At 51.0% G+C, this 20028-nt stretch overlaps 3 protein-coding genes across 3 annotated transcripts; 2 read left to right on the top strand and 1 right to left on the bottom strand.

The window, feature by feature from the left end:
• Window positions 1–2807: 2807 nt before the first annotated feature.
• UCRPA7_6549 (putative short chain dehydrogenase reductase family protein) lies at window positions 2808–3812 on the bottom strand (the record flags this gene model as incomplete). The annotated part of the gene is made up of 1 exon (XM_007919086.1): window positions 2808–3812. One exon carries the CDS (start codon window positions 3810–3812, stop codon window positions 2808–2810), a length of 1005 nt encoding a protein of 334 aa, XP_007917277.1.
• A 1483-nt stretch (window positions 3813–5295) lies between these two features.
• On the top strand, window positions 5296–6901 carry UCRPA7_6548 (putative phd-finger domain-containing protein; the record flags this gene model as incomplete). Its single annotated transcript, XM_007919085.1, has 5 exons — window positions 5296–5469; window positions 5730–5792; window positions 5851–5949; window positions 6006–6840; window positions 6897–6901. 5 exons carry the CDS (start codon window positions 5296–5298, stop codon window positions 6899–6901), a joined length of 1176 nt encoding a protein of 391 aa, XP_007917276.1.
• A 6787-nt stretch (window positions 6902–13688) lies between these two features.
• On the top strand, window positions 13689–14165 carry UCRPA7_6547 (putative transmembrane protein 32 protein; the record flags this gene model as incomplete). The annotated part of the gene is made up of 2 exons (XM_007919084.1): window positions 13689–13744; window positions 13799–14165. 2 exons carry the CDS (start codon window positions 13689–13691, stop codon window positions 14163–14165), a joined length of 423 nt encoding a protein of 140 aa, XP_007917275.1.
• Window positions 14166–20028: the final 5863 nt, after the last annotated feature.

Raw genomic sequence — 20028 nt, 5'->3', positions numbered from 1 at the left:
CTGAGGAAGGCCCTGCGGGCAAGCTGCATTCGCTGCTGTTCTTCTATCGTCTCCGGCACACGCTGACCCTGTAACATTGTGACTGAGCGGACAAATGTCGAGGGGCCATAGCTTTCCTGAGGTGCCTTTCTCACAGATTTCTGCCGTTGGGGCTGGAAGATGGTTCTGTATTGGTCGACGACGGCTGCGCGTACGCCTCGCTTCCGATCAATGGTACTGTACTCAGGGGCGTTCAATATGAAGCCCGAGACAATTATTCTGGCGAAGAGTTCCAGAGTGAAGACAACGAACAAGCCAAAGATGGCCCAGTCAATTCGGGTTCTACCCCATCGATCCGGACGGCCATTACCTGGATCAAAGACATTGGGTGAAGCCTCAACGGCGAGAAGTATTGCTTGCAACACGATCAAAGCAAGGAGAATCGTCTCCGTCAAAGGCCATACAAGTATATCGCAGAGACGTTTGCGGATGGGATTGTCTGGTGGGAATATACCCAATGAATTTCCCTTCAAAGGGTTCGGCATACGAGTCGGTCGCGGAGGGAGGGGGGCTGGATCTGATGGGAACGACCATTCAGGCTCTCCTTTCTTCTCCAGCGGCGTTTGAACAACTTGCGGAGGATAAGAGGTGTCCACCATCATCGGAGCAGACACATGGTGTTCTCTTCGCCCATCCACGCTTGGCGACCTTGACCGGGACCTGTCCCGCCGCGCCTGCTGTTCCAGGATCTCGTCACCACTAAGATTAACGACACGCTGGGACATGGCGCGAACTATGGACGCGGTCCTTTGCAGAGCCCCGGCCGTTGAGGACGATCGGGACCGTGTACGGCCCACTGGTGACAAGGAATTGCCGTAGCCGTGGCTTCGTCGCGAGCCGAACCCAGGCTCCAGGTCGAACCCGAGCATCCTAGTATCTCGAGACCGCTGAGGACTGGCATCTAGGTCGTGTACCGTCTGGAAGCTGTCTCTAGGCGTAGCGGTTGCGCCGTCCGGGGCGCTCAGACGGCCAGCCATCGGCTGTGCTGCCGCCGTCAAAGGAGCTCGATCTGACTCAGAGTAGTCGTTATTCTGTGGCTCGTCATAGTACGGCGTGGGATTGTCGTATGGGTCGATGGATTCGTCCATTCCTCCTGGCATTGGCTGATGTTCTTGTCTGATATCAGGTGGAAGGGCAAACTGGAAAGCCGTGGGGTCCATGGGAGACTCCGGGCTAACACCCTCGCCAGGACGATGTTGATAGGGAGTGTCCCAGTAAGTTGTTATGCCTGGTAGATTTGCAGCCAGTTGAGCCGTTGTGGGAGACAGCCGCTCGTATCTCATCCGCCCGTCCTGCGCATCTTGTTGTCGTGCTGGATCGAAGGCGCCCTGGCTGCCCCCGGTTGACGACCTAGGATGACCAGGAGCGAGGTTATCAGGCGGGCGGTTGAGGTTCTGGAGAGGAATTGACTGCCGCGGCGGAGCCGAGGGAGGCTGTTGAGGCGGCGGAGAGTTCGGGGGGTTCGTCATGGTGGGAAGACTCGGATATCAGAGCACATTAGGAAGAAGTAATATTCAGAGGCCATGTACCATATGCAGGGCCCCGAGATTTCAAGATGCGCCAGGCGCAATCACGAAGAGTTGTCGTTACGGTCGTGTCGGGAGCATTGTCGGATACACCTGGGAGACCGAAGATGGTAAGTGGGTATGATAAGCTGAAACGGGTGGTCGTTGCGCTCGTCGAGGGTGGGATAATCGTGGGCAGGAGGCCTGTCCAGGGGACCGCTGGTAGATCCTCGCCTAAACAGAAGAGACTTGAAATGGAACTGGGAACTGGAAAATTCGAGGACGCGAACGAGTGACGCTATAGAGATTCTAGATTCGTGAATGTTGATGACGACAACGAAAGGTGGTGGTGGTGTTCTTCTGCCGTCTTTGGTGGTTGCTGGACAGATTCGAAACAGTCTGGAGGATTGAATTCACATGGCAGCAGCAGGATCCCGTCCATTCGTCGTTCGTGTCCGTGTCGTCCTCCCTCCCTCAGTCTTCCTTCCTTCCACTTTTCTTAGTGTACTTTCGGAACACCAGGCACTGTACGTGCACTAAGGAGGGACACTAGTCTGGTCCCGAGTCCCCACCACCAGACAGGGTCGACGGGGAGGGAGAGAATTCAGGCCACACTGTCTGGATTCCCTTGATGCCCCCAGATTGGATCTCAGCTCAGCCTCCAGCTAAGCCGTTTCGAGCACTGTGCGCACGAACGGGAAGAGGAAACACCCTTGACACCGTTGCGCGGCGCCCAATCCCGCCGCCTGCCAGCGCTGTAAGGCCAGCCTATTAATGGCAGGAAATGAGGTACGCTGTGCATTAGCTTCGGCCTACGGTAAGTCGAACCCACCCCCCCCCTCCCCTTGGGGATGCTGCTATGCCGAGTGCATTGCTGACACCAGCTGCATCCATTCCTCGCCAAACAAAAGTACCCCCAAAAGGTAGGGGTTACACAGTGTAATTATGGCCCAGGTTGGGGCAAGACTCTACTGTAGGTGTTTTGCTGAACAGAACCATCAATTGTGGTACTATGACGAGCCCGTCTATCAACATTCTATACTCCTCCACCAGGGTGAGAAATGTTAGCTCGGCAAGGGTATCATTACCTCCCCAGTAAGGCCTTGATACCTTTTTAGAAGTCGATAGACCTATAGTAATAAACAGAATATGAGAGAGCTTATGAGTATCAAGACTCTCAATATTGAGTATCGTCACCCCTCTAAGAATCAACGTTTATTACTGTGGCGTACGGTAGAGTATGACTGAAGCAGAGCTGCTAGTTTACAAATATGGCTTGAAAACTTCTTGGGTATGATCCCAAACTTTCCCCCGTGCCTTCTCTCGAAGCAGAGGCACGACCTTCGCGTTCGGAGTACAGTTGCATTTGAAATTGACAAGGAACAGCCCATTCGTCTGCTTCTGCCTCGAGTTCACACCCGACTTGCCCTTCCATGGCGTACCACGCCCACCAAATGCAGCGCTGGTACTTTGGAATAAATGCCTCTGTCCAGACTCATCGTCACTAAACGAGAACAAGTGAACAAGGGGCTCAAGGACAAGCCAGACAATCCAGCCCATGATCCAACTTGTGCTAGGGCCCAAGCCTCTTCTGATATTGCCTGTATCAACCCACCCAGGCCACGAGTGGACGAATGTGATGTTGGGGTTTTCGTCGGCCAGCTTGTCCATGAACATGGTTGTCATGCCTCCGTAATGTGTCTGCAGCTTCATGATGCTAAAGTTTCCAGGCTGCTTCAGATCTAGGTCGTCCAAGTTAAGCGACGACGTCGACTCCAATCCTCCACACAAAACACTGACAACCCTCGGAGCCTCGGACTTGGCCAATACAGGGAGGAGATTTTGAACGAAAAGCATTCGTGTGTAGTATTCCAGGCTCTGGGAAATGTCCACGCCCTCGGGAGTCTCCTCGCGTGCGCCGAAAGGTGCGTAGCCAGTGGTAAGGAACAGCAAGTCGATGTATGACTCCTTAGCTTTGATATCCTCGCATACCCTCTTTGTTTCTGCAAGCAACGAGACCTCGCCTTCGGTCCAGATAACCTCAGCCTTGGGATTGACAGAGGATAACTCCTGGATGAAAGCACTCATTCGCTCCTCAGAATTCTTCCGCCCGACAAGATAAATCCTCACACTGACACCCGTGGCAACTAGGGCCTTCAGAGTGCATTTCCCAATACCCGATGTACCTCCAACGAAGACAGCAACACGAGGGGCGGTGACATCGTTGATTAGAGCATTAGAAGCCAGAATCTCTTTGTAAGAGACCATTGTAGGAGATGAGAGAAGCCAACTGACGGACGATCTCTAAATGTCTGCCATGGAAAGAATTCTAGAAACCGAACAGATCGCAGGACATGTCTACTAGGACATCAAGCTGTTATGTAGTCCCGAAGTGACTACTTTAATGTTCCACGGTCAAATTACACGTCACTGAGAAGCGGCCTAGAGCGCCGCTCCTCCGGGTTTCCGGGCCTCCGAGCCTCCAGGCTCCCGCGTTCTAGTAGTCATTGTGTGACGGTCACGACGGTTCTCAGTGAATACTAGAGAGGGCCACCTATTCGAATTATATATGAACTATAGCAACGAGGCAGAAGTTCTCACAAACAAATGTTCAAGAAGTATTGTTTGTAGACTGTAGGTGCTTATCTCAGCGTTGTGGAGCGCTCCTGAACGACAAAGTACATCCTTTCATGCACCAGCCACGCACTGTCCATTGGCCCCCACTGTTACCAATTCTAGAAGCAAGATGAGACGCGTTCCTCTTCAGAACCTGCGATATCCTGGAAATGCGTTAACAATGCAGGTATCCCGTGGCTTGACCTGGAAGATAGGACTTGACGCATCTCATTCATCATAAATTGGTCTTCTGGGTACTAGACTTACATGAGATAGTCAATAAGATAAAAATGGCCAGAGTCACAGTGTCTTGGACACTTGCAAGCCTAGTTGGCGTTGTAGGCTCATACTGTGGATGCGACACCAACAATAGTGATCTGAAACACGGTCGATTGGAGCACTGTGAATAGTGCCTTGGATGCGCAACACAAATTCCTGCAGAGTTTCCAGCTCTACCCAGTATGACCCAATCCCCTTTTCAGCCGGGTGTTTCCTTTACTGATACCCCTGACTACAGTGTACATGCTGGGTTTCTTACTCTCCTTACTACATCGAAGTAAGAAACTAGGTAGCTATTTCACTGCCTCAGGCGACTTGAACTTGGTAGTTTGAAGCTTGGAAGTCGTGTACCTAAGTAGTACGGAATGCCTCAGGCTACTCAGGTAGGTACAGTACGACCGAGATGCTGGTCTGTGCGCTTCTTATCTTATCGCCCTCGCCCTGCAACACGCCACCCTGCACTGACAGGCCCCCAATTTTGTCTTGGTGGTAATTTACAGGGCCTAACGACGCATCATAGACGGAAAGGTACACCAAATTTACACCCCTGCTTCGTTCCGGCGCGTCTGCACCACGGCGAGCCTCTGAGAACCGCGAATTTTTGCAAGTGACTTGGCCCATCCACATCACGGACATCCATACAACCACTCGCAATCGCGACAGCGCACAACAGCTCCCCCATCAGCATCCTCTTTGATTGTGCTATCCTGCGAATTGCCCATTCCCTTCGCTCCAGCCCAACTGTCATGACAGTCGCGGCCGCCTTCGCGTGATCCATCCCTTTCTTTATCCTCTGCTCAGAAATCCAACCTGTTTGTACCCGAGAAGTCGCAGTTTCCATCAGAGCTCCATCGCCATGCCGTCCGCAAGGAAGCGGGCCTTGCACGAGGTCGACGACAATGTTGTCGACACTCCCAAAGAACCCTCGATGCTCATGCGCATCCGGAATATGTGGCAGTTTGCAAATCTTTTCCAGTGGATCATGATATTCGGCAAGGCGCTCAAAATCGATGACAATCTCGACATTGAGGTACGACAACTACCATTCAACGCCCCTGACTACGATCATAACTGACATGCAGACTCACAGGACCTCGAAGCCGAATGCTTAAAGCATCACTCAATGGTCCTACAAGAGATAGGCCTCAGCTTGCTAAAGCATCTGTCGTCGCATCGAGGGCTAACGTAACGTCTCCCCTCCCCATCACCTATTAGCTGCAAGCTGACTTGTCCAGTCACGAACTATTTGACGAGTATACAAGGAGACAATTTGTTGCTAAAGCGCCTGAGCGGAACCCATTCGGCACCGATGAAACCCCTGCCAAATTCGCCGACTTCGACATATATACCAAGGTGCGCAAGTCTTACCCAATAAGCATCTCTACAAATATCACTAACCATGCTTCCACAGATTCGCATCCTCCAACAGATGACTCAATTTGTCATGATGCAGCCCGAGAAGATTCGCGAGAAGATGGAAGAGCAGAAGGACGTGGATCAAGCCAGCTGGGTAGGTGAAGTCAATATCTTGATTTCGACATGAACACGACAGCTGACGCTGCGCAGAGAATTGAACCTTTCGGCTGGGATCGCGAAGATCGGACCTATTTCGTTTTGGACGACAATCGCGTCTACCGTTTGACTGATTCGCCCCCGCCTGCCCCGAAGCCAAAGAAGAACTCTCAAAAAGCGAGGGCCGCGGCAAGGGCGGCCAAGCGAAGACGGATAGTCGCTGCTTTAGACAGCGATGCAGATGACGCCTCTCAAGACGACAATGTAGACAATCAGGAGCCGGCGAAGGCTGAAGACGATGACTTGGGAGGCAAAAAATGGGAGTGTGTCGCCGTTACTCTAGATGAGGTGAAGAGCTTCCTAGAGACGATTCGCAAAACAAAAGATCCGAACGAAAAGATATTGAGAGATGGACTCGAAGGACATCTTCTTCCTATCCTTGAGAAGCAAGAGGAGTCAAGAAAGCGAAAGATTCTCCAGCGCGAGAAGGAGCTTCTTGCTCTCGAGAAGATGGCACACGCGAAGAGATCTAGCCGTATTGCCAACAAGGCGGAGCACCAAAAAATGGAAGAGCATGTCCGGGAAGAAGAACGTAAACGCCGTGAAGAGGCTGAGCTTGCACGCAAGGAAGAAGAGAAGCGGCGCAAGCTCGAAAAGGAGAGAGACAATCGCATGATGTCTCGGGAGAATCGTTTGAGAGAACGCGAGGCTCGCCGGTTGCTCCACGAAGAGGAACTTGCCCAACTATCCGAGGACAGCAAGAGCACGGGTACTGGTCGGATGTCAGAGCGTCGTCTCCAAGCTGAAATTGAGAAGAACAAACGTGCTCTGCAAGATTTAGAGGAAGAGGAAGAGGACTGGATATTCGACTGCATATGCGGGGCGTATGGTCAGATAGATGATGGTACGCACAGTGTTGCCTGCGAGCGCTGTAATATCTGGCAGCATAGTAAATGCTTGGGTATCTCGGAGGAGGAAGCTGACCGCGATGATTTCCATTTCATCTGCCCTTCATGCCGCCGTCGAGAGCAAGAGCACCAGCATCGCCCCACCAAGATCAAGATCAAGGTGAAGGGACAAGATGCGAGCTCACCACCAACCCCCAAGATCATTTCGACAACGCCTATCCCTCCACCTCGGATCCCTTCGTCGTCACCGCAGCTCTTCGCTCAGATCAAGGCAAAGCCTCATCTGCCGGCACCCACCACGAAGTCTCCTCAGCCCAATGGGGCAGCCGCCTCAATTGGAAACGGCCCGGATGGTATCCCACAGCCTTCTCCTCAAAAGCCTAGTATACCCTCTTCGCCGCCAACGGCAAACGGAGGCCACGTGGCTGGGCAGAGCATTTCGACAAGCGCGAGTGTGAGCCACGTGCCTCCATCTTTCCCGAATCCTCGACAGTCTTTGAACGGTCAAGGACCCAATCCTTTCTCCTCGCCTCACCCGAACTTATCACCTCCTGACCAGTCACCGAACAAGTCTCGTGCGTATGACTCCATTTTCAATCAGTCTAGTCCTATTGTCAATGGCGGTCGAGAGAACCAACTACAAGAAATTCCTCGATTGACACATAATGGGAACTCCCAAAATATCATCTCGCCTCTTTCTCCACAAGCCGGAAGTGGAATCGTGAGTTCAAATGTGGGGATGATCCCGTCCCCATCAAAGGAGACACCAACTTCAACAAAGACCACTGCTCCTGTCTTCTCTCCTCATGGCTCATCGCCGCCAATTGGCCTCGCTGCAAGCCAGCCTAGTCCGGAGAAGCCGCATGGCATATTGTCGTCCTCGATGGCGACACCGCGCTTGAACCCAAGCCAACCACAAGCGAGCTTCACCGATAGCTCACCGTTGATACCTTCTTCACGCGGTGGTCTGTCGCCAACGAAGACATCGCCGCCGCTTCAACACAGCCAGCTTGGAAATAGCACCAACGGTGCCAACAGTCAACAGACAGCTGCTAGTCCCACGCCGGCCATCCTTCCCCCAATTGCAGCCTTATCGCCGTCTCCACGTCTGCAGGACCTGACACCCCCTGTTAAGACGGCCGCGATGCAGCAGCCTCCACTGTATCCTCCTCCAGAGCAATCTCCCGCAAAGGGGCAGTCGCAGCATGTCTCTGGCTAGTGCCATCTTTTGGGCGTAGCTCGCGGGTATCATGTGGCCTATCCCCCAAATAGAGACGACTGTCATGTTTTCGGCCATACCGAAAGCGCCACGCAGAGGACGATCTTCAATAGATGCTCGTCATGATCAACCGCTTAGATTTAGTGGCGCAAGACCAAGACATGGTTAATTGAGGCTCCTTTCATCATGTGATGCGGTAGTCCAAGTTGGGGTTGGATCAGGGGTCTAGGCATGGTGGCGTTCACGAGCATTCTCTGGCGTTTGGACAGGGGCATTCTAGACTACGAGATACAGGATAGAGAACTAATGAGATGCTTACAATTTGATGTGGAACGAGGCTTTCTAGAGTGCTTCTAGAGCGTCCTACTCTGAGTAGTATTCTGCTGGTGCGCAGTGTCAGGGCACATGACTTGCGCGTACTCAACTTGCCTCTTGGTGATTGGTAGGTAGATCCTAGAATGTGCAGACCAGCCCACGCCCAGCAGGAATGATAACCCAGGAGTCATGACAGCTGTCATATTTGGACACCAAGCCATGCCCTAGACCATCAATAGATAGTGCAGGTTACTGGAAAGCTCCGCTGGCTCCCATTCGACAGCCTGAGTCGTTAGGTCTCACCGACGGCAAGCCCCTCAAAAAGTGGTCCACCCTTAACATGCTACACCCCTGGCCTCGTACAGAGACGAGGCCTCTCAATCTTCGCATGGCAATGGCCAAGAACTTCTTCAACAAAATCTACAGGGTTAAGAGGCAAGAAGAGTACAGGTCGCCTGCATATGCTCTGATATATGAGCAATCACAAAACCCGACGGGTCGTGCGAACTGCTGGACCGAGCGTTAGGTAAGACAGAAGGAATCGCTGCGCACCAATATGACAAGTCCCTGGGATGAGGGCCAGCCGGCCCTACCTGCTCGACTAGCAGGAAGCGAGAGACACGGAACAACACATTCCCAGGGCCAGCCATCCAATAATGGCGTCGGAGACATCACAGTCGGAAATGACATCGCTTCTCTTCAATGCTGTAACAATTCGAGAGAAGGGGGGACCATGGCTCCTCCTTTGAGCAGCTGGAAGGCACATGATGATCAGAGTGAAGTGTGAAGTCGCTGAAAGACCTTTGAAGTGTTCTTCAAAGCAGGGAGCAAGTATAAACCGAGCACTTCAGAGCTCCCTATGATGACGGTAGTAAGACCCTCCAGCAAGGCAGATATCACCTTATGCCAGCCTGGCTTGCCAATATGGTCCTTATTATCTCCCATTTCCTCACCGGCTCATCCGCCTTTCGGTGCGACTGATGTTCAAACAGAAGCTCACACTAATGCGGCCAGCCGGCAGCCTTACAGGGATGCCCGGCATGCCCAAGCTCCACAGGCCACAGACAGACATCAGCTTCTGGGCAGGCTGCCAGCTGCACATTACTTCCTCCCCCATAATACACCGCTCGATGCAAGACTGGCTGTTGGCCCATGGACGATCGCGCGCCCCCTAGCCTTGATGACAACAACACTTTCGGGGATCTCATTTGCCTGCCTAGCAGAATGAAGCATAGCTCCAAACTCAAAGCACGGATCGTCTCGTGAAAGGAAAACACTATTTTCCCCGCACATGGTCTTCCCCCCAGGGAGCGTCAAAGGAATGAGTAAAGGGATGAGCGACTAATGAGATGCCCAGGTGACACTTCCGGGCGTCCAACCAATTGCCATTTCAACCCAACAGGACCCCAGATGGCCTCTGGAAGAAGGGCTGAAGGGTGGCCATGACTAGCTGCTCGAACTACACTAGAAAGAGAGGCTCTTGTGTAACGACGCTAAGAATCGCACCGGTCTGCTCACCCGTTATTCGAGAAGCACTTGGGCTCTGTTGGCCTAGATCTAGTCTCAGGGCCCACAACGGCTGCCCACGCGAACCAGTGGAGCCCAGTGATGGAGTTCCCTTGCTTGTCAACCTGCAGCGAAAGTGCCCCCAGGCACGCATGTTTGCAGTATGTCTTGCTGTCGACGCGTTCTTCAGCACAGTAATGAACCAGGTGAAATCTCAGTAGGTCGTCCAAACAATAGGTAGAAAAGAAATAGAAAGAATTCCAGCCAGTTCGAAGTAAAATCACGATCCTCGAGCCCGTTCGGTCCTATATAACAGAGCCATCACTCGGCCCGGGTTCTGAGTGTCCCGAACACGGCCAAGATGAGCAACTGTAGAGTACCCCAAAGTAGGTACATGAACTTTAACTTCTCGTTGGGTCAGCGGGTATGTTCTTGGCAGTCAATCTTGAATGGGCTGCTGAAAGCGGTAATCGGCATGGCCGCATATAGGGCAGGCTCAGCGTTCAACCACCAACACTCTAGAAGCCTCAAGAGAAGGAAATACAAAAAGGGACCAATCTCTTTTCCAGATATCAAGAAGCTTGGACAAAGGCCCTCGTTTTCCCTTTCTCTGGCTTATTTCACAGAGACCTTTCGAGACGCAGCAACACTTGCCTGCGCCTCATCCCTGAAGTCAAACGCAACAAAGAATCCACACTTGTGCAGAAGAGCCCCCAGGAAAGCAGCAGCACCCTGGGCCACATTCTTAGAGGGAGGCATACCAGCAGCCAGCGCAGCCTTCCAAGACCTTGTTCTAAAAGGGGTGTCTGGCACACCAGAGTGGTGTATCACTACCAGACGGCTTGATGCAACCGGTCTATGCAATAATCTTGAATTGCATTACTGCCGTTAACAAAAGCACGCCATCCCAGCCAATTCCAACTGTGCACTCTTCACAACAGCAGAGAACGCAGCTGTACATGAGCACTTGCCACACAGGTCCTGAGTACCGAAAGCTTTCCAGAAGCCCCCTTGGTCGATCCTGCTTAAGGACTACCCTCCTTGCTGCTGATCCAGCATTGCTTGCATCCATAGCCCAAGCACATCTTAGCGTTGGGCCTTAGGTTGACCCGAGCTCTCCGCCACTCATCAACCCTCGTGTCATCTCAGCTCTTCAAGAATCTGCCACTCAGCAGGTTCCAGAAAGCCTGGCAACAAGAACACCTCAGGTCTCGACTTGCTTTTCCTCTCCATCTCCTCGAAATTTTCAGCCTTCTGGGAAGAAGCAGACCAAGAGAGCTGTTGAGCCAGCCTGGCAAGAGCTTTAAAAGACGACTCAACACCAAGTACCGATCAGCTCGGCCACATTCACCATACCCCATCTCTACGCCTTCTCTTAGAACACATGCAAAATCATGGATCCTTCTATTCCTCCATCGCCAGCGCCATCTAACGACGAGTTCCTACCCAGCGGCTTCAGACAGCTGCAGCAGCACAACGCGACAACCTCCTATCCTCATAGCACCATGGACGCGACTGGTCTAGGAATATCATCTCAACCGGTATCGAGATATGGAACGCCGGTGCCTCAAGCATCATCAACTCCGACATACGAGATGGGATACCCACAGCTCTATCGAAGTCATTATGTAAGATTGTGTCGTGCCAGTGGTGGTCGAGTGGCTAACAGGCGTCACAGCAAACGTATCAGCCTATGTATTCTCATGAAGGAAGTCCGTACGGACCGCTCCCAGATGAGATGCAGTCAGTGGTGAGAACCGACTCTTGCAGGAACTTCGAGAACAAAGCTAATAGGCCCAGCAGAGTCAACCTCCCTACAGTACACCGGCCACATCTCCGCCGACACCATCACAACGGTCGGATGTCATGAACTTGCGTAGCGGTGCTGTGCCTAGGGGTGCGACACTGAGAAGCTTAACAGAAAAGCCTAAGGGTGTTGAGAAGACTCCAAAGAGGAAGAAGGATAGAGCGAAAGCACCAAAGAAGGTAGCCAAGCTTGACAAGCCTCTCAGCGAATTGACGAAAGACTGGACGCACATACCCGTTGTCGATATCGAGGCATACGTCAATCGCTCTTCAGAAGTAAGACTAGAGGAAGTCGCGAACGGGAAACCCCCTGGCAAGATAAAGCGACCAATGAATGCTTTCATGTTGTATCGGAAAGCATACCAGAATCGAACCAAGGACTGGTGTTTGCACAACAACCATCAAGTCGTCTCGCAAGTGTGTGGCGACAGCTGGCCCCTGGAGCCTGAGCATGTTCGAATCCAGTTCAATGAGTGGGCGACGCTTGAGCGAGCGAACCATCAATTAGCACATCCCGGATACAAGTTCACTCCGGCAAAGCCGAAGAACAACCCCAAGAAAAAAGACGAAAACGAAAATGGCGAAGGATCGGATCATGGCGACTTCGACTGGTCGACGGGCAAAGGAAGCTCCAGAAACCGATCTCGGGCTAAGACGCCAATGCCAGATCCGGACGCCGATTACCAACACGCCAGGGTGGTGTATCATTCTTACCCTGCGGTCAGCGCGCAAAGAATGGTGCCCTCACAGAACATGTCTGCTTTCCAGTACACCAACCCCGGGAAGCCATTGCCAGCACCGTACGAGGTTGGCATGCTAGCCAATGGGCTGTATTACCAGCAGTCTATTCAGCCCACTCAACACCGGCATATGCTTGGACGGGGCGGCATCGAGGATGTCGTGATGCACAAGACACCCTCTCCAAGCCAACACATGCAGCATACGCCTCCGCTTGACAATATTCCACCCCAGTATTCCCCGCCACCCCAACATCATCAACAGCCGTCACCGCCTCCAGCGATGTTGGAGCAGTATCATGAGCCACCGCCCTCTTTCGAGCTGCAGATTGACCCATTACTGCTGCCAGCTGATGGACTGTACGATGTCGAGCTTCACAACAATCCTCTATTCCTGAACAATGAATTCGACATGGGCTGGGATCCAAATCTGAACTCGCATCCGTACAACGGGCCATTTGCAACTTTTGAGGAAGGCCTACCCCTCGCTGACCATCAAAATGAATTTCTCCATGGCGCAGATGATAATTGGAATATCAAGTCCATGCCTGAGGATGAGAGCTGGTTGGATCCCCTTGAAGCTTGACGAAGCTTGCATTTTTGCACTTTTATTGCTGCTTATCACTTTAACTTTGTTTCATTTCCTTCGATCGGAGCATCGCCATGGATGTATGGCCGGGGTAGTTGGCGCTGCAGTGAACGGTTGATATTCAAATACCAGGTGATATTCCGGCGCACTGAACAATAGAACACTTTGCTCTTGATTGGAATCTTTTGACGGCAGTGATTCCCGTTGCAGAAATAAGGAGTGTGACATGGCTCCTTTGCACACGCATTCTTGGACACGCAGGAATGTTATGAACTGGATAGCGCGGAATTGGTATGACGTGACCGCTATCGTCGAAGTAGAGTCCTGAGGGTTTGAAGCAACTGCAAAAGCAAATTTGCCGCTTGAAGAGTTGATACACCTAGAGGTGGTGATATTGTATGCCTGTCGGAGTCAACAATAGCATTGTTTAGATTTAGATGAGGAAAGTACATTCGAGCCCGCTTGAAGCCACCGACCCGCAAAGTAGGTTAGGCTCCTCTAAAATCGCAGCTAGTTATGCAATAAACGAGAAGCGCGCTAGCTTGCCTTAACGTCAATCAGACACAGCGTCCCTCCAATGTGATTTGCACCTACAGCCCAGTACAACCTCGATTCATTCAACTCTCCCAATCGCGTGTTTTCACCTATCCTTTCAAGATGACCTGGATCTCGAAGGCAATCTCTTCCTTCGGCCTGCTGCTGGTTGCTCATGCGTAAGCCCTACCCAAGCTGACACCTGAAAACACAAGCTAATTCTGCCACGACAGCTGCTATTCAGCGCAGGAGCATTCGGCTCTGCAATCACTTCGAGCCACCAGCGCCACCCTTGCATCAACAGCACCGGCTTCCTCGGCGTTGCCGGTTGACATTTCAATAGAGACTATTGTGGGCTTGGTCGTTGCGATAGTGGGCCTCGTCCTCGCGTCACCAAACCTACGACCTATTCAGTGGCGTGTCTGGGCAGGAAAGATCGAGCGAGAGGGACAAGAGGGCTTCTTGAAGAGCAACGGTGAACTAGAGAAGGATTACGTGGGTAATCCGTTCCGGCTACTGGAGACGAGGCCCGGCTTCGTGGACATTCGCAAGCAAAGGAAGGAGTTCGCGCAATGGGTGAAGAATGGCAGCGAGAAATGAATCAGATGCGAAATGAGGGCACGTTGAGCCATTGCATTTGTAGTCTTTTAGATGCTTTGGATAAGTCCAGAGCATTCAGGTTGTGGATTGAAATGTGAGAAGTCACGAGCGGGACGAGGCAGAAGCCTAAAAACGTTGATGATCACCCATCCCGATTATCGCGGTAGCCAGGCAAACATTCTACGAGAGCTACCTAGCTACATATTAGACGGCTATTGGAAAGTGCGAGCCACCAGATCAGCCTGGGTGGTGGTCTGAAGCGCCTCGCACGACAGCATGAGCCTGGTACTGAAACTAGAAGGAGAAATGTTTCCTCCGGTCGTGCCTCCCTAATACAGCCAACCTCTGTACAGATACACTGCCAGCTTCAAATACCAAGTAACTGCTCCATACTTCAGGTGACTCTGCTACTGCCTACCCCGGATTATCTGCTTCAATCTCAAGCACGCATCTCGACGCCTGCCCTCACTTCCGGAGACCGGTTTCTCTGCGGCACGGTCAATTTGTGTCGGCTTTCATTCCTGCGCATTGCCCCAGAACCTCTCAGTTGATTTTACAGCACATTATACGCATACTGTGATAGAGCTTTGAATAGAGGGATAGCCAGCTGCTACACTTTCGAAGTGGATAGGATCTTGGTGGAAACTCAGAAGAAAGCATGGGGTCGACCCAGAAGAAGCGCCAGGCGCCTTCACGGACTCTGTCAGTCGAGTCACGATCCTCATCAAGAATCTCGCATGTTGGAAATGTTGGCAGTCCGCCTGTCTTTGGAGCATCACGTCCCGTGGCGCCATATCCGAGGCAATCTCAACACACGATCGTTGGCAATTCATCTACGCCACTTCCTCGTCGCGGATCAGCCGCTTTCCAGCAATCATCGTCACCAGAACTGCCTTCTTGCTCGTATCTGAATGGAAGAGAATCGTCTCAAGCAAGAAGTTTGTCCACGTCGCCTTCTGTGACTAGAGGAATTCGACAGGATTCGGTGCAGGAAGTGCATCCATTTCGCGACGTGTCTGAGGAAGAGGAGGCAGATGCATTACATGAAATAATCATGGCCCTCGAAATGAAGGATAATGGGACCGTTGGCTGTGCTTATTATGTTGCTCTTGACGAGGCACTATTCCTACAGGAAGACATCCCGATGGCTGGCATGGAACTGATCGAGACGTTGCTTGTTCATGTTGAGCCTACGACTGTCATTGTTGCCAATCGAGCCCCTGAGAAACTACGAGATTTCCTTGAAGCTGGGATGCAAGACGTTCAAGGGAATAATCAAGGTAACGCGTCAATTGTCGTTGTACCTGCATATTCTAAACGTGATCGTAGGTGAAGTGCGCGGTGCTTGGGTTCTGCGTTCTCTCGGCTCCTCAGAATTCAGTTACGACTCGGCAGTTAGACAACTACTCAATCTCAATTTCGAGTTTCTTGGTGCGCAAACAATGCAGTTCAACACGGTTGCGGAGGATGAGTTGGACGATGTTCAGACTGGAGACGTTCGAGTCGGACAGAAGCAGAATAAACTTATGCGCCTTGCAACCTTGATTAATCTCGACAGTCGTCTCTCGGTATGTTTTTAGTGTCTCTTCCAAACCAAGTGTCTGACCATATTAGATTGGTTGCGTGGGAGCAGTCTTACATGACATACAGCGTAGAAAGGCGGCGGAATACCGCCCGAATGATCCACAGGCTATGTTTGCCTTTCGCGTGAAATCGATCGAGATGTTCACACTCTCCGATTCAATGTTTGTAAATGCAGATGCACTAGCCTCACTTCAGATTCTTCGATACGAAAGCCATCCCAACCGCATGATGCAAGGGCCCGATAAGTCGAACTCCAGCTCAAAGGAGAGTCTTTCTGTTTACGGTCTATTCCATTTCTTGGCTTTCACACCGCAGGGGAAGATGAAATTACGCCAGATATTTCTGAGACCCAGCATTGATATTAATGCCATACAAGAGCGACAGAAAACGATATCAGTCTTGCTATTGCCGGAAAACAATGCAACAGTAGGGGGGATTTCAAGAACTTTAAGAAAGATCAAGAATGTCAGGGGAACTCTGGCTCAGCTGCGCAAGGGAGTGAGCTTGCTAGCGGGGCGGTGTTCTATTCAGCACAGTACTTGGGCAACATTGCTGCGTTTTGCCAGGCATGCCATTGAGCTTCGAGAGGCGCTTCAAACCCTCGTTGGAGCAGAAGCCCTGACGATATCTTTGAAGGCAAGTCATCGACCAGAATCTTGTTAACTACAAAGATCTAACTCGCATATCAAAGGTCGTTGAAGGCATCATGCAGCGAGAGCTTCTTCAAGTTGCGGAAGACATTGCCGAGATAATCGATTTCAATCAGTCAAAGGAGAATCGGCGGACTACCGTACGTTCAGGAGTAAGTCCTGACCTGGATGAGATGAAGCGCAGATATGATGGATTAGAACACTTTCTAAACGAAGCGGCATCCCATCTTATTTCAGAGATCCCAGAATGGGCACGAGAATATGTGCGAAACTGCATCTTTTATCCGCAACTAGGCTTTCTCACCGTAGTCAGCTTGAATAGCACCACCGGCCGCGGCAATTACGAGGGAGAGAGCCTTGTCGACGATATGTGGGAACCAATGTTTGTCACGGAAGGCAACGTGTATTACAAGAACAGACGAATGAAGCAACTTGATGAGCAGGTCGGGGATCTCTACTGTATGATTGTTGGTAAGTCGCGCAACGAATACCATTACTTGCTATAATAACAATTCAAATGACAGACAAGGAGATCGAAATTCTTCACGAGCTCGGAGTGAGAGTTTTGGAGTTTGAATCATCATTGACAACGGCATCGGATCTTTGTGGGGAATTCGACAGTATATTGGCTCTGGCTCTTGGGGCATCAAAATACAAATGGACGTGCCCAAAAATGGCCGCTTCAAATATAATAGACATAAGAGGGGGACGTCATCCGCTCCAAGAGCTGGTCGTCCCAATATTTGTGCCGAACGACTGCTGTCTCATGGGTGGCTCCGATGCAGATGGTTATCAAGATGACTCACAATCGAGTGATGCGCCGATACAAGTTCCCAGCATGCTTGTCCTGACGGGCCCTAATCATTCTGGAAAGAGCGTATATATCAAGCAGGTGGCATTGATTGTATTTCTCGCTCATATTGGAAGCTTCGTCCCAGCCGAAGAAGCCACCATTGGACTTACCGACCGACTCTTGACTCGCATAGCCACGAGGGAAAGTGTTTCACGGAATGAGAGCGCTTTTGCCATCGATTTACGTCAAGCTGCCTTTTCGATAAACTTTGCCACTCCCCGAAGTCTGATTTTAATTGACGAGTTTGGAAAGGGGACTAATGCAATGGACGGCGCTGGTCTCATCACTGGACTTCTTGACCATTTTTTGAGTCTTGGTGAAGGCAGGCCGAAGGTTCTGGCAGCAACACATTTCCATGAGATCTTTGAGAACAATTTCCTCCAAAGCCATGCGTATCTAACGTTGGCTCACATGGAAGTTCGCGTAGATCTCGAGAGTCAGGAGGCGGAAGACCAGGTGACCTATCTTTACCATCTCACTCCGGGCCGAAACAACTCCAGCTTCGGTAGCATTTGCGCCGCGATAAACGGGGTTGACAAGGCAGTTGTGGAAAGAGCAGAAGCCATAATTCTACTACTTGCACGCGGCGAAGATCTTCAGGCTTCTTGTGCTCAATTATCTGATCATGAGTCGCACAAACTCGAAGAGGCAGAAACCGTTGCCCGCGACTTCCTGAAAATGGGTGTCGACACATTACAGAGTATCGAGGGTGTAGCTACGGACAATGGTCAACAACCTGCTCGAGATCTGCTACGGCAGGTCCTGGAGGAATCAAGCTCAGACAGCAGATGACTTTGTGATGAGTGAAAGGTAGCAACATTGCACTCTGAGAAATTTCACAGACAGTGATTTCTCTTCCCATCTAACTTCTGATTCATTTGCGTCTTTGCGTGGCTAGCAATTCCAACACTAAATGGCGGAGAATATTGGGTGTTTCTGAGCAGCGAGTGCTATTATGTTTCACTTCAAACCATTTACCGACAGCTGACACGGTAGTTGGTATTCCTCGGCATTGTTGCTATGAAAGGCGTTGCGCCGTTCTGGGTTGGTTGACCAGGGTCTTTATGTGGACACCAGGATGGTATTCGAGAGGTCTCTGAGGCTTTAAGCAACTGTTTCCAGCCCCTGTCTTCAAACTCCACATTAATTGTCTTGTCGCACCTCAGATTTGTGTCTCGAAACACACTCATTCTAGGATGATGGCTACATCATTCGACCAATTAGCTTTAATAAATCATCTGAGAGAGCTCTTAGTTTAGAGTTAGCTGAGATGACGACAGATCAGTTCTCACCCCCGGTTACGACGGCCTTCTAAACAACCATGACCCATGTTCGCGAGACATCGACACACCGTTGGCTGTCACCAAAACTACGGACGTGACCCTATTATTAGAGCCTGATGCATGTTCGTCCCACTACCATGGTTTATCCTAGTCGTTTGATCATGTTTCTTCACCCCGCTTCAAAACGTATGTTCTCTGGTGTCTTGCTCTCACTAGACTCTGATGCATCAGGTTTGTCCTCATGAGTTAATGGTATCAGACGCCTCGGCATATATAATGACTTTTAGATGTCCACACTTGGGATCAGCTTGGCACAACCGGTAGGACCGTCAAGCCAAGTTCTGTAATATCTTCTCTTCTTCACTGGCTGGTCCTTTCTTATACAATCGTAATTATCTTAAACTCAACTGTCGACTATCCAGTGCTTAATAATCAGTACGATTTAAATCTTAGACGCCTAGTGATCCTTCTTTGCCTAAGATGAAGCTCGTCTCGGTTCTTCTCATCACTTTGGCTGCGGTAGTCACAGCCCATGTACGAAACCTTGCCACTTACAACTCATGCCACGGCTAATGAACATCCTATAGAAAGACAAAGTAACTGCAACAGTTGAGCTAAACAGCACAACAACTACCACTACGACTAAGACAAGGCACGCCAGCGCCACTGCCACTGACACGAGCGGCAATGGGTCGTCCCGTAATGGCACGTCTGGGAACAGCGGGAAGGGCGGGAAAGGAAAGGGGAATTCCACTCAGGCCTCAGGAACGGGTACTGGTAGTGGCGGTAGTACGCAGACGGCATCGCCGACTCTGGTCCCAGTGAGCGGAGGAGATATGATGCTCAGCAATGCTGGCGGCATTGTTACAATCGCTGGGTTGGGTATTGCCTTTGCGCTGTTCATGTGAAAATGACACCGCTCAAAAGGGGTAATGACCAATTTTTTCAAAGACTCAAAGACGAGGAGTTCTCTATGAAATTGGAGATTCAGGGAGATGTGATATCGTCGTTCAACTTGTTCGATGTCAAATACACAAAGTTGTTGATGCTCATCACAGGGATCTTGACTTAATTATACTGATGGAGAACATCTACATATCATAAACTATCAACTGTGTGGTATCATTTCTCTTCTACATGCTATGCCTGTTTCTCTCCTCCTCCCAAGGTGAGGCTTGCTCGTCCTCGTTGCCTGCCTAATTGTATCACAAAAACTCAGTTCCCCTGTTACGCCTTGACCCTTTTTGTTACTAGAACGCCCTTTATATACTCTCGAAAACCACTGCAAACACCAATGATAATGCGGTGAGAACAAGAGATGCAGCCCCTCTGGACGATGAATTTTGCGACGCAAACGGGCTCGAGTCTGTGGGATCTGAATCCGACGCTCCTTTCGTCTTCGTTGAAGAGCTCCGAGTTGCGGTCGAGGCCGAATCGCCGTCGACCAGGAGTGTGCTTGTCCTTGACTGAGCCGTCTTTGTTGATACAGGTGT

This window comes from Phaeoacremonium minimum (assembly GCF_000392275.1).
Source record: "Phaeoacremonium minimum UCRPA7 unplaced genomic scaffold PA7_03_scaffold_479, whole genome shotgun sequence".
Classification (NCBI taxonomy): Eukaryota; Fungi; Ascomycota; class Sordariomycetes; order Togniniales; family Togniniaceae; genus Phaeoacremonium; species Phaeoacremonium minimum.
This window is presented reverse-complemented; position numbering and strand designations above follow the sequence as displayed.